General features: G+C 47.1%; 1 protein-coding gene across 2 annotated transcripts; it reads left to right on the forward strand.

The window, feature by feature from the left end:
- The first annotated feature begins 382 nt into the window (after positions 1-382).
- On the forward strand, positions 383-10061 carry LOC137550654 (growth/differentiation factor 3-like). 2 transcript variants are annotated; one of them, XM_068271280.1, is made up of 2 exons: positions 383-430; positions 9178-10061. In XM_068271280.1, the coding sequence occupies exon 2, from the start codon at positions 9261-9263 to the stop codon at positions 9996-9998; it is 738 nt and encodes a 245-aa protein (XP_068127381.1). In that variant the 5' UTR covers positions 383-430; positions 9178-9260; the 3' UTR covers positions 9999-10061. The 2 variants fall into 2 exon arrangements, with proteins under 2 accessions (XP_068127381.1, XP_068127382.1); XM_068271281.1 differs by lacking the exon at positions 383-430 and adding an exon at positions 1128-1209.
- Positions 10062-13775: the final 3714 nt, after the last annotated feature.

The raw sequence follows: 13775 nt of genomic DNA on the forward strand, positions 1-13775 counted from the left end.
GCGGTCGCTGCTGGGAGATGGATGACGGAGCGCATAGGCACATGTGATCTCATGCAAACCCCTCCACTTACATACCTGATATTTAACTCTTTCAGGCAGAAAAAGAAAAAAGGAACACAGCATAGTTATTTGTGTGCTAGGGACTGTACATACCCATGTCTATCCCATCATGCCACATGTCACATCGGGTATCCTTTAAAGTGAACCAGAGATGGGGCACCCTCATGTATTTTACCATATGTATCAGTGGGAACATTAGAGAAAACACCTCAGCTATTATAGCTGAGTCTGTCTTTTCTGGTGTCTTTTCAAGCCCGCCCCCTTCTGACTCTGCTATAATGATTCCTGAGCAAAGCCAGACTGAATGCTCAGTTGGGGATGTTATCAGGGCTGATAAGAAGCAGGCTGAGCAGTGAAGAGTGAAACAGAGGTATGTATGTTCGTTCTCTGGTTCACTTTACAGACAGTTGACAGGTAATGAAATGTCTCTCAAACTCTCACAACGGCTCACAGCTGCCTGCTAACTGCTTTCTGAGCATACAGCTGAACTGTCTGTGGAAAAGAGGCCTTAGGCCTCTTTCACGCAAGCAGTTGATAGGCAGTGAAATGGCTCTCAAACTCTGTCAACTGCATGCTGCTGCCTGGCAACTGCTTGCAGAGCACACAGTTCAGCTGCCTGTGGAAATGAGCCCCGAGGGCTCATTTCCATGGGCAGTTGATATGTACAAAAAGGATCCGCAATCCAGACCAGGTTGAAGTAAAAGGCTGATATCTTGATTCAAAAAATCCACAGACATGCAATAAAATCACAGGATCAACTCACGCGTATCGGGCCTACCATCTGCCCTTAATCGTAGTACGATTTAAGGGCAGATGGTAGGCCCGATACGCGTGAGTTGATCCTGTGATTTTATTGCATGTCTGTGGATTTTTTGAATAAAGATATCAGCCTTTTACTTCAACCTGGTCTGGATTGCGGATCCTTTTTGTACATATCTATTTCGCTATGGCTTGGCTTGCCTGATCCTGCACTGACTGGTATGATGCTTGGGGGTCCTGAGCTTACATGAACTTTCCCCACTGCTGTTCCATGGGCAGTTGAACTGTATGCTCGGCAAGCAGTTACCAGGCAGCAGTGAGCAGATGTGAAAGTTTGAGAGGCTTTTCCCTGCCTATCCACTGCCTGTGGAAAAGAGGCCTAAGACGATGGTAATATAATGCGTTTTGTATGCGTTTTCATTTGTGGTGGGTTTTTTCTTTTTTGTTTTCTGGTGTATTTTCGCTTCCTGTTGCCTTCCTAGTGATTTGCATAAAACACAATAGAAAATCGCATGGAAAACGCATACAAAATGCATACGTGTTTTGTATATGTGAACCGCAAACAAGTTAAAACCGCATGTGCTGAAAAAAAGCAAAGGCACTACAAACGTAAAGACACACATGACAAACGCAACATTTCACGCACTGACAAGTGTGCATCCAGCCTCAGGCCTCTTTTAGACAGGAGGCTGAACCTAACAGTTCAGCATTCTGTCTGCTGCCAGCCAGTGCAATTCGGGTGAAATTTTAAATGCAACCGCATTGCAGTGGTTGTAACACCATGCGTGTCAAGCTCTGACTTGCTGGTGTTACCCAGAGACAGAACCGCGACATGTCATGTCTGAGTGCAGTTGCCCTCAAATCTGACTGGGTAGTGTCTTGTCAAGCACCTGTCAGATGGCAGTGTGAAAGAGGCTTGACGCACAAGGTTCTTTTTCATGTAGCTGTGAGTGGCCAAATGAACAGAACGAGAAGGCTACATGCTTTTTGATATCCTGCAGGATTGTTGTTTTTTTTTAGATTAATGTCAATGTTGGTTTGCATTAGTTTTGGATAAGGTCATTTGACATTCTCTAAGGACCCATTCACACTAGAAGCGCTTTTCTGAGCGTTTAACGACTGATTGGTTTCTTAAAACTGCTACCATTCACTTTCATTAAAATCGCCATTTTTTTTTTCTGCAAATTTTTTTTTTTTTTTAATGAAGGTGAATGGGAGCAATTTTACAAAACACTAATCGCAAAACGCTCAGAAAAGCGCTTCTAGTGTGAATGGGCCCTAAGGGTTTTATACACTATTAACCAACAGGATTTGATCTCACGTAAGGCCTCTTTTTCCACAGACTGTTGCTAGGCAGTGAAATGTCTCTCAAATCCTCACAACTGCTGACTGTTACCTGGTAACTGCTCACTGCTGCCTGGTAACTGCTTGCTGAGCACACAGTTCAACAGTCCGTGGAAAAGAGGCCTAAGTCAGGCACCCCAGCTAATACACAATTAAAAGCAATATTGTGTCTGTGCACTATTATCTTAATTATGACTCCATTTAAAGAGGAACTTCAGAGAAAATCTTTTATAATAAAATCCCTGTGTCTCTGCGTCCCTGTGTGTGGGTCTGTGCTTTGCGCTGCTGCGCATGTGCCGCACGGACACCTTTGGGCCAGGGAGCAGGACGGACCAGGGGGTTGGCCGGGCGTGTGTGTGTGCGCGCACTGTGGGCAGTCACGAGCATGCGCACTGACTGTGTGACGGTCACAGGGGAGGGAGTTCAGACACAGACCTAGAGCCCGTTTTTACAACTTAGGTCTACTAGTAATGCAATAAAGTGCTTCATTTTTTACAATAATTATGTATAAATTATTTAGTCAGTGTTTGCTCATTGCAAGATCTTTCCTCTCCCTGATTTACATTCTGACATTTATTACATGGTGAAATTTTTACTGCTGGCAGGTGATGTCACTGGAAGGAGATGCTGCTTACTTTTTTGTCAATTGGAAACAGCTGTTCTTTCCCACAATGCAACAAGGCTCCCACAGTGTGATGTCAGGACTTCAGAGCTGTGAGGCACTGACATCACACTTGGGAGGGGTTTCACCACAAAATCAGTCATACAGAGGCCCCTGATGATCCGTTTGAGAAAAGGGAAAGATTTCTCATGGGAAAGTGGATATCCCAGGGCCGGATTTACCATACGGCACTGTAGGCATGTGCCTACAGGTGCCTGATGATGGAAAGGAGGCTCACTCCCTTCCCTGAGCACCTCCTTCCCTATACAGAGTCCTGATGAGTGTAAATTAGAGGTTACTCACTCAGCTCTCGGCATTCCACTGACAAAAACTCCCTTCATTCAGGGGCATCTCTAGCCCCCCTAATACTTGGGGGCACCTCTAGCTACTTAATATTGAGGGTATTTTTGGCTACCTAATATGAACGGGCACCAGTAGCTAGCTACCTATGATGGGCAAAGGAACTAAGAAGTGACAGCTGGGCCAGCCAGCCCACTAGCGGTGCAGTTAGGTGAGGGCTTATAGGTTTATGTAGAGCAAAGTCAAAGGTGGCAGGACATCTGTGCCTACAGGCTCCTGTGAGGTAAATCCGGGCCTGGGGTATCCAATACTGATTTGGATGAAGTTGATTCTTGGTTAAGGTTTCTGTTTAAGTATTAACCAATTATACTAATTTGATACATTTTACAAAATGGTGGTCTGGTCTCCACACTGTAAATGCCACAACTGTAGAGAGGAATGTAGTGAATGCATGATTTAGAAGTTGTCTCGTTCCTGCTGGAGAACTGAACCCCCACAAACTTTGTTGGGGGGGGGGGGGGGGAATTGAGAGCTTTACCCACATAAAGACTGCAGCAAAAACTCCAGCAGAGGTTCTAACCCTCGGCCATGTTCAGCAGCCATTGCGTTGCATACTCTGTGACCATAGCATCGAAACAGTGACGCTGCATATTATACTTGTGTCGAGTACAGTATGCTTCACTCTTACTGTTAAGCGCTAATGCACTGAATGCCCTGCGTTACCACACCACAACGTACCTGCTGCAGTGCGGTAAGCCACGTTACAAAGTGGCACCACTGTTAACGTGGCTTTTAGCTTCATACACATGCTAGACAGAACCTAGCTGAGGTGGCCAGTAACCCCTCTGCTGAGAATTGTCCCCCAATGCCTCGGCCTGTGCTCAGCCAGTTGGATTGATTCAACCAAGAGATTTATTCTCACCATGCCTGCCACGTGATGTCACAACCCCACCAATCCATTGGTCCACTCCCACCGCATAGGAACAGAACATGCGGCTAGCCTGCAGGCTAACAACGTGTCTGTACAGTGTTGGCTCTGCAATGCCATTCATGGGATCGGGTATAACCTTTACTGTGATTGGGTTTTAAGGCCTCTTTTCCATGGACTGTTGATAGTCAGTGAAATGCCTCTCAAACGCTCCCAACTGCTCACTGCTGCCTGGTAACTGCTTGCTTCACCGGATCCGGATGGCTCAGTCCGTGGCCTGTTTCACATATAAAACCGGATCTGATCAATGATTGATCGGCTCCATTTTCACTCAGCAAATACATACCTAATCTTCTGCAGCAGCCGGCGGTAGAGGCTTCCCCTCATGACGCGTCATGTAGTCACATGCCGCAAAAGAAGATGGAAGCCTCTACCGCCGGCTGCTACGGAAGATTATGTATGTATAAACCCTCCCTAGCCCACCCACCCGGCTGCTGCACCCTCCCCTCACCCTCCCATCGCTAGATTTGTGTCGGCCCATGCCCCCATCCCCCATGGAACGGTCCGTTTCTTCACTAGCGTGAAGAAACATTCCGTTTCCCATTGCCCCAATGCTGCTGCATTTTTGTCCGGATCCATTCCACTAAGCAGAACGGTCCGGAAAATTAGGGCCTGCACCAATTTTTAGGTCCGGGGACCAGAACGTATCCGTACCAACGGACGCATGTGAATGGATCCATAGGTTAACATTGGATCCATTCACATCCGTTCCGTTTGTACAGTATATGTATATGTTCCGGTTATGTTACGGAAAAAACGCTAATGTGAACCGGGCCTTAATCGGTCAAGCTGACAAAGATAAGTAATTCCTCTTCCAATCTGATGTCCTGCAAAGTTCCTGTTCAGCCCAGTAGAGTTTCTGCTGGCTGTGGAGCAACAAACTGTCTAGAATGACCTTCACATCACTACATTAGAAAGTAGATGACCTTTAGTCATTTTCCTGACATGGGCTGGCTCCTATTCAATTAACTCAACTCTTCCAGGAAATGTTGGAAAGTTATTCTGTAGAGAAGAACAAACCTCTACTAATTTTAAAAAGCAGGCTAAAAAGTAATAGTTACTGCATGGATTTGTTTGCCAGGTGTGGAAAATCTCCTGTGGGGAAAAGTTAATTGAAAATGGGCATGAAGTTAAGTAAACTAAAAAGATTGTTACATCAGATAAGCAATGAGACTAGCTGTGATGAGCCTCTCATTCTCTGAGCAAGCATGGTTGTCCCCAATGTGAATGTCTGTATATTAGGATATATGTACCTTTTTCAATGCAGCCAGGGGCGTAGCAATAAGGGGTGCAGAGGTAGCAACTGCATCGGGGGCCGATGAGCTACAGGGGCCCCAATGATCCCTTCCTCAACTATAGTATTGGCTCTCTATTGGTCCTGGGATCATAATTAATTCTATAGATGCTATGAATAGTAGCAATCATTAACAAACTGTTCCCCATCCCTTTCTTGCACCTCTGACACTGTGGTTGCAATTGGCAGGTTTTGGTGCACCGCATCAATTGTTATTTATAGAGTGCTTGGGGGGGGGGGGGGGGGGGGAATTGTAAAACTTGCATCGGGACCCACAGCTCCTTAGCTACGCCACTGAATGCAGCTGTTACTCTTCATGAACATTATCTCAAGTAGACTTAAGGTGGACCTGAACTCAGAACTCCTCTCTGCTCTAAAATATAAACCGCATAATAACCTTTAAACAAAAATGTCTTTGTTACAGCTGATACAAATCCTAAAATCTGCACTCTCTCTACTTCCTGATTCATGGAAGTAGACTTGCTAACAGCCTGTGCTTTCAAATGAGCTCATCTGCCATCTCTGATGTGGCAGCCATGTGGAAAAAACGTCAAACCGCAGGTGTGCACCATCCCATTGAAATACATTAGCCAAGTGTTTTTACAGGCGGATGCGGATCGCACCTAAAACCGCTCAGTGTGCACTGGACCTTAGAGTGGACCTGAAATCTTGCACAGATTTTGCCCTGTTAGGCCTGGTGCACACCAAAAACCGCAAGCAGATCCGCAAAACGCTAGCAGATTTGGAAACGCTTTTTCTTCTTTTTCTGCAGCGTTTCAGCTAGCGTTTTGCGGTTTTGTGTAGCGGTTTTGGTGTAGTAGATTTCATATATTGTTACAGTAAAGCTGTTACTGAACAGCTTCTGTAACAAAAACGCCAGCAAAACCGCTCTGAAGTGCCGTTTTTCAGAGCGGTTTGCGGTTTTCCTATACTTAACATTGAGGCAGAAACGCATCCGCAATCCAAAATCTGCAGCAGCCCGGGAGTATGCGTTTCTGCAAAACGCCTCCCGCTCTGGTGTGCACCAGCCCATTGAAATACATTACCCAAGCGGATCCGCACCCGCAAGCGGATCGCAAAACGCTGCCGAACCGCTTTGGTGTGCACTAGGCCTAACAGCTCTTGCCTTCATGTTAAAGGGACTTGTGAATTAATAAGTGTTAGGCCAGAAACCCATTAGGAGCGTTTTTTTTTTTTTTTTTTTTTTTTTTTTTTTTTGAGCGACGAGAGTTTATAAAAATCCCCCATAACATTGCATTAGCAAGCACTTTTTCAAATCGCTAGCGATTAGAAGTTGTTGCTCACAGTGGGTTTCTGGCCTCAGGCTTCCATGGACTGTTGAGCTGTGTTCAGCAAGCAGTTACCAGGCAGCAGTGAGCAGTTGTGAAAGTTTGAGAGGCATTTTACTACCTATCAACAGTCCGTGGAAAAGAAGCCTTAGGAAGACTTCCAGGAGTGTGCATTTGAGAGTTGTAGAGCCATTATGCATTGTGCCTGCATGTCTGTGCCATATTTAAGTATTGGGGTGCATACACGCATCAGACCATAGTCTTTGGAAAATGAAAGATCACAGACCAATTTTACCCCCTTCCATGTAGTATGAGAGCCATACTCTACACAGTCTAATCTATTGCAGATGAATGTCTGTTAAACAAGGTGTGTATGAGGATCTGCAGATCTCATAGACTATGAATACATTTTGCAGGAACGGATCTTTTGCAGATACTGATCTTTTGAATGTGTGCAGCATCTTGCAAAGATTTCTATCTGATGGGGAGTGCAGCTCCATAGAATAGACTGTGTGGGTATGGCTCTCATACTATATGGAATGGGGTAAGATTGGTCTGTGATCTTTCATTTTCCAAAGACTATGGTCTGATGTGGTGTATGCACCCTTAAGTTGTGTACATATAATAAAGGCGCACGAGAGAAAAGGTACTGAATGTTGCTTCTAGTAAAATTACCAATGTTCTACTTATTCTGATAGTAAACTATTTGTAATGTTTGATATTTTACTACGATTTAATCAGTGGCATAGCTAAGAAGCTCTGGGCCCTGATGCAAGTTTTACATGGGGGCCCCTCAAGCACTCTATACATAACAATTGATACGGCGCACCAAAACCTGCCAAGGACAACACAGTGTCAGAGGTGCAAGAAGGGGATGGGGAACAGCTTGTTAATGATTACTATTCAAAGCATCTATAGAAGTGATCATTACAAGACCAATAGAGAATACCACAATTGAGGGAGGGCCCCTATGGCCCAAGGGCCCTGATGCGGTCGCTGCCTCTGCACCCCCTATTGCTACGCCCCTGGACTTAATCCCACATACACAGAACCCTTTCCTCTACTGATGCCTAACACTATACCCCCTGTTTATTGCCACAATTTGCACAGAGGCACCCACTATTTTATCAGACCCCCTCAAGTGGTGGCGCCCTTAGGCACTGTTTTGTTTTGTTTTTTTTTTTCTCGTTTTTAGTACCCGAGCCGCAGCTTGGGTACAAAATTAGATACTTGCCTAAAGGGAGGGAAGCCCCAGGATCCTATTGAAGCTTCCCTCCCTGCCTCTGATGTCTCCTGTTGCTGAGCTCAGCCCCCCAGAAGATTGGCGACAATGCAATGTCACTAAACCTATCCAGCATGGGAGCGCAATAACCGACCTATCCTGCATGTGCAGTAACCCTACTGCATATGTGTGGGCAGGCTTACACGGCTAGTGCGCAGCCACGCTTCAGAAGGAAGAGCTGTGGAGGGGGGCTGTGCTTAGTGTTGGGCGAACAGTGTTCGCCACTGTTCGGGTTCTGCAGAACATCACCCTGTTCGGGTGATGTTCGAGTTCGGCCGAACACCTGGTGGTGTTCGGCCAAACTGTTCGGGTTCGCCCGAACGGCTCAATGCCTGGCCGAACAGGGCCCCTGTTCGGCCGAACAGGGCCCTGTTCGGCCGAATACGGCCCCCCTATGGGGTCGCAGGCATAAGGGGGGAGCATGCCCCGATCGCGGGGGGGGGGTCGGAAATTCCCCCCACCCCCTCCGCTAGCGCTCCCCCCCTCTGCCCGCTTCCCCATACAAAAGAAGTGAGTGAGGAGGAGGAGTCCGGAGAGTGACGCGCTGAGGGAGGCCGGGCAGCGGGCGGTTCAGCGGTAATACCCTTGTGGTACTTCCGCCCTTTCTCTGACCTCACGTCCTCTGCGTGATGACGCATACGAGGGTACGCGTGACGCGTACCCTCGTATGCAGAGGACGTGAGGTCAGAGAAAGGGCGGAAGTACCACAAGGGTACTACCGCTGAACCGCCCGCTGCCCGGCCTCCCTCAACGCGTCACTCTCCGGACTCCTCCTCCTCACTCACTTCTTTTGTATGGGGAAGCGGGCAGAGGGGGGAGCGCTAGCGGAGGGGGTGGGGGGAATTTCCGACCCCCCCCCCCCCCCCCCGCGATCGGGGCATGCTCCCCCCTTATGCCTGCGACCCCATAGGGCCCCCAAAAGCGGGATGTTCGGGGTTCGGCCCGAACATGCCGAACATCGCGGCCATGTTCGGCGAACGTTCCTGAACCCGAACATCCAGGTGTTCGCCCAACACTAGCTGTGCTCAACAATGCGGGGCTTCAAATCAGTGAGGGAAGCCTCAATAGGACCTGAGGCTTCCCTCTTGTTTTAAAGTATGGCTCTGATTTTGATCCCAAGCTAAGGCGCAGGATCACTTTACGTCTAGGACCATTAAGAAGCAATCTTTATGCCTAATCTTTACTATCTGCTCTTTTCAGGTCACTTTGTGATTCCTCATCTTCCCAGTAAATCTTCTGCATCGCTCTGCCTAGAAAAGAGACTGTTCTTCAATCTCTCGGTAATGGAAATGGAAGAGGAAATAACCATGGGAAGACTAGAGATCCGGTTTAGCCGGAATACCTACTATGGACAAATATTTGATCTCCGGCTGTACAGGGTCACACACATGTTGCTACAGGGAATGGGGAACCATAAAGTAAGGGGGAATCTCTTGGTTTCCCAAACCTTTCGTCTGCTGCACAAGTCCCTTTATTATAACTTGACAGATATTTGCCAGAGTTGGAGAAACCCTCTTAAGAATCTTGGTTTGATCTTAGAGATCTCTTCAAGAGGAGAAGGAAACTTGGTGGGTAGACCATTAGAGGACTGCCAGGGAATACAAACCTTTCTCTATACTACTCTAATTGCAGTGACTCTTCATCCATCACAGTGTAAAACGTCACGAAATAAAAGAAGTTCTACCAAGCACCACTTCGCTGCCAGCAACATCTGTAAAAAGAGACGTTTGTATATTGAATTTAGAGAAATTGGGTGGGAGAACTGGGTGATCGCCCCTCGTGGATATATGGCCAATTACTGCCATGGAGAATGTCCTTACCCACTGGTGGAACTGCTAAATGGGTCTAACCATGCCATCCTCCAGACCCTTGTCCACTCCATTGAGCCTGAGGAGACACCACTCCCCTGTTGTGCACCCACAAAAATGTCACCTTTATCAATGCTATTTTATGATAATGACGACAATGTGGTGCTCAGACACTATGAGAGTATGGCTGTGGATGAATGTGGCTGCAGGTAATGGTCTGCTTTTTAAATCCAGGTGACCATGTGTTTACGACTTGTTTCCACATTCCAAAAGAAAATAAACCGGTTTTAATCTTGTGATTATCTATTTTGCAGCCCTCATATTAAAGGGTTTTTTAATATGTATATATGTAGTATTGCATTATTTGAAGTTTATTATGTAAAATGGCACCTTATGTTTGAAAATAAAGTATTCTTATAAAATGGGTCTCAAGCAAATTTGGCTCATTCAAAATGTGTCCCTGTTGGTGGCTTAAGCTTACTGTTCACACTTGCCTCTGCCAACAATCTAAAATGTGTACAATTCTCCCCCTCATCATGTTGCTGATTGATGAGCCTGGTAGATCATCTCACTAGAGCACAGGCCATGGGATTGTTCTCCTAATTTTCAACCGATCCATCAATCGCTGTGCTGAATCCCACCAAATTGATCTGGTAAACTTACAAACTGCTTACATTTAAGATTTAAAATTACATATTCCACCTCAAAATTATTTGCAACTTTTTGGGCAATCATTAATTCTGATTTGCATAGATTGTACATCAGGATATTCTGTGTGTAATTCAAGATTTAGCCACCCAATTCACCAACAAAATTGTCTCCATCAGGAAATATCCAGCCTACAAGCCTCACCTCCATTCCCCCTTCCATGCAGATCCTCCCCCTCACCTCCTTCACTCCTACCACTGAGGAAGTCAACCACCTACTGCAGACTTCCCATACCATCACCCCTCCACACCATGACTCCATCCCTTCTGACTTACTCAGTCCTCACTTCCTGGCTTTGGCCCCAGTCCTCACTTCCCTCTTTAACCTCTCCCTATGCACAGGCACCTTCTCCTCAGGCTTCAAGCAGGCCACTGTACTGCTTCTGCACAAGAAACCCTCCCTTGACCCCTCACTACCCTGCAACTACCGCCCTATCTCCCTCCTCCCCTCTGCCTCAAAACTCCTTGAGTGTCCTGTTCACAAATGCCTGATCTAGTACCTCAATGCCAACTCCCCTACTGGGCCCACTGGAATCTGGATTTCCGCCTGCCCACTCAACCGAAACCTAATCAGTGGTCAATGACCTTGCCTTAGCTAAAGCTGAAAGAAAATACGCCATAATACTCCTCCTTGACTTTTCAACAGCTTTTGACACAGTGGTCTCATCCCTTACTCCTCCAGTCCATGGGAATTCATGACCTTGCCCTGGCCTGGCTCTCATCCTACCTCTCCAACTGCTTCTTCACGACCTCCTTCAATGAGTCTTCATCCACCCCCAACCACCTTTTGGCGGGAGTTCCCCAAGGCTTGGTCCTTGTCACTTTACTGTTCTTTCTCTAATCGCATTCCGGGACAACAGGAGATCCGGTCCCTCCTCCGGATCTGGGGAAACCATGATCAAGAAGGATTAAAAGCTCCCGCCCTCCCTCATCCCTCAGTTCATCTGTGTTTCCCTCCAGGAAACACCTTCAAGAAGAAGCTCCCATTTTTTTATTTTTTACCTTACCGGAGGGTGAGGTTTTTTTCTGTGGAAGCCAGGTCCGAGAGGGGTTCCAGAGGGGATTCGGAGGACCCAGGTTTCCAGTGGGGGAGAGAGCGCCTCAGTAGGGTATGGAACAGCGCTGCTCCCCGGCCTCCCGCACGCAACGCCGGCTGAGCTAGGCGCGTGTGTCGGCCGCAAGGACTTCCGGGAGGCGTAACTGCGGAGGTCGTGACGTCAGACGCCGGAGTATTTCGAGGAGCGTGATGACGTCACATGCGGCGGAAGGGGAGGTCTCTAAATACGGAAGACCCAGAGAGGAAAAGTGGCTGGCGTCTTCCGTGCATAGGAGGCAGCATGGACACACAGCAGGGGACAAAGTCTTCCAGCCAGCCTCAGCCCCAAACGGCAGCAGCAGTTTCTGGTGGGGTGAGTCCTCCGTTGGAGGAGGTTTATTCTAATCTTCTTTAGACTGAATTAAGACTCAGTGGTTTGTCTTTCATTCTCCATTTATAGGCAAAATCTGAGCCCAAAACTTCTACTACAGCCCCGGAAAGGAAATACAAACGTTGTGGGTTTTGTAGTGTAAAGATTCCTATTGAGGCCCCTAAAAACGCTTGTCAGACATGCATAGATGCCTTGATAGCCTCTGAGACTTCCAGCATTTTAAAGGGAGTTATGGAGTCAGTTAACATTAAAATGCAGGACACCTTGGATAAATTTAAGGAGTCCTTTATCCCTCCACCCGCAGAGGTTAGGCCTGGTCCTTCCTCTGTTTCTCTCCCGGGCCCTTCGGGGCTTCCATCACGTCCCTCCGCTATGTCTGATGTTTTGAGGGGAGAGGGGGAGGAGGATTTGGAAGAGGAGGAGGAGGGGGAAGACATGTCTGAGATCATTTCTTTAGAGGAGGGGGAGCAGGTTCAATCTGGGGAGTCGGACTCAGAGCAGTTAGTCCGAACCCCTAGATTTTTGTTTTCCCCAGATGAATCTTCTGAGTTACTCAAAGCGGTTTATGCTACGGAGCAGATTAAAGAAACTGTGTCTGAGCCTACCCCCCAGGATCTCGTATATTCGGGTTTAGCTAGGCCCGTGGGACGGGTTTTCCCTATCCACAAATCTTTGCAGGAAATTATTTCCTCGCAATGGCAAGACCCTGAAAGGCGTTTGTTTATACCGAAATCGGCCAAGAGGAAGTATCCTTTTGCTCAAGAGGAGATTGATAAATGGATCAAATGCCCTAAACTAGATGCAGCTCTAGCCAAATATTCAAAGAGTGGTCCTTTCCGAAAGGAAGGGGAAGGGGGGGTTTCACTTTGGGAAACCCCAAACCTTCCAGTCAAGACAAATGACGTCTTTCCAGTGGGGGGCAGACTAACCTTTTTTCATTTGGAATGGGAGAAATTGAATCCCGATCCCTTTGTGTTGCAAATTATAAAGCGGGGTTACCGCCTTCAATTTTCCGCCCTCACAGAATTTTTGTGAATCGGATTCCGAGAGATCCAGAGAAGGCTCTGGGCCTAGAATCGGAGATCCACAGGTTTTTGGAGAAAAGTGTAATAACCCAGGTCCCTCGGTCAGAGGAGTTCCAGGGTTATTATTCCCACGTGTTTTTGGTAAAAAAGGCAAACTGGGATTTCCGATTCATTCTGAATCTGAAATCCCTGAATCCATTTTTGGACTACAAAAAATTCAGAATGGAGAGCATTTATTCCGTGAGAGCTCTCCTTCAGGGTCAGGAATTTTTCATTTCAATAGATCTGCAGGACGCGTATCTGCACATACCCATTTTTTCAGGCCATCAAAAATATTTGAGATTCGCGATCCAGGATCATTCCCGGATTCGCCATTTTCAATTCCAGGCTCTGCCTTTCGGCATTGCATCAGCCCCCCGCATCTTTACCAAGGTGCTGGCGGAGGTGATGAAAGAGCTGAGACTGCAACAGATCTCAATCGTGCCATATTTGGACGATTTACTGGTGTTTGCCCAGTCAAGAGAACTTTTACTGGCTCACAGAGAGATCGTGATACAGTCTCTCACTCGGGTTGGGTGGATTATAAATCATGCCAAGTCTTCATTAACCCCAACTCAGCAGATAACCTTCCTGGGTTATCACATAGATTCCGTGAGGCAAAAGATTTTTCTGCCTCAGGAAAAGATTCTAAAGATTCAGAAACAGGTAGAAAGGCTTCTGACGCCGAAGGATTGTTCCCTTCGCCAGATCATGAGTCTTTTGGGTCTTTTTACAGCCGCAATCCCGGCCGTGATATGGGCTCAGTCACACGCCAGGCGATTGCAGAATCCT

Source organism: Hyperolius riggenbachi, chromosome 1 (genome assembly GCF_040937935.1).
Source record: "Hyperolius riggenbachi isolate aHypRig1 chromosome 1, aHypRig1.pri, whole genome shotgun sequence".
NCBI classification, from domain to species: domain Eukaryota; kingdom Metazoa; phylum Chordata; class Amphibia; order Anura; family Hyperoliidae; genus Hyperolius; species Hyperolius riggenbachi.

Bases quoted from the DNA above. Each gene is read 5' to 3' on its own strand.
- LOC137550654 (XM_068271280.1), top strand. From the start codon at position 9,261: ATGGAAATGGAAGAGGAAATAACCATGGGAAGACTAGAGATCCGGTTT.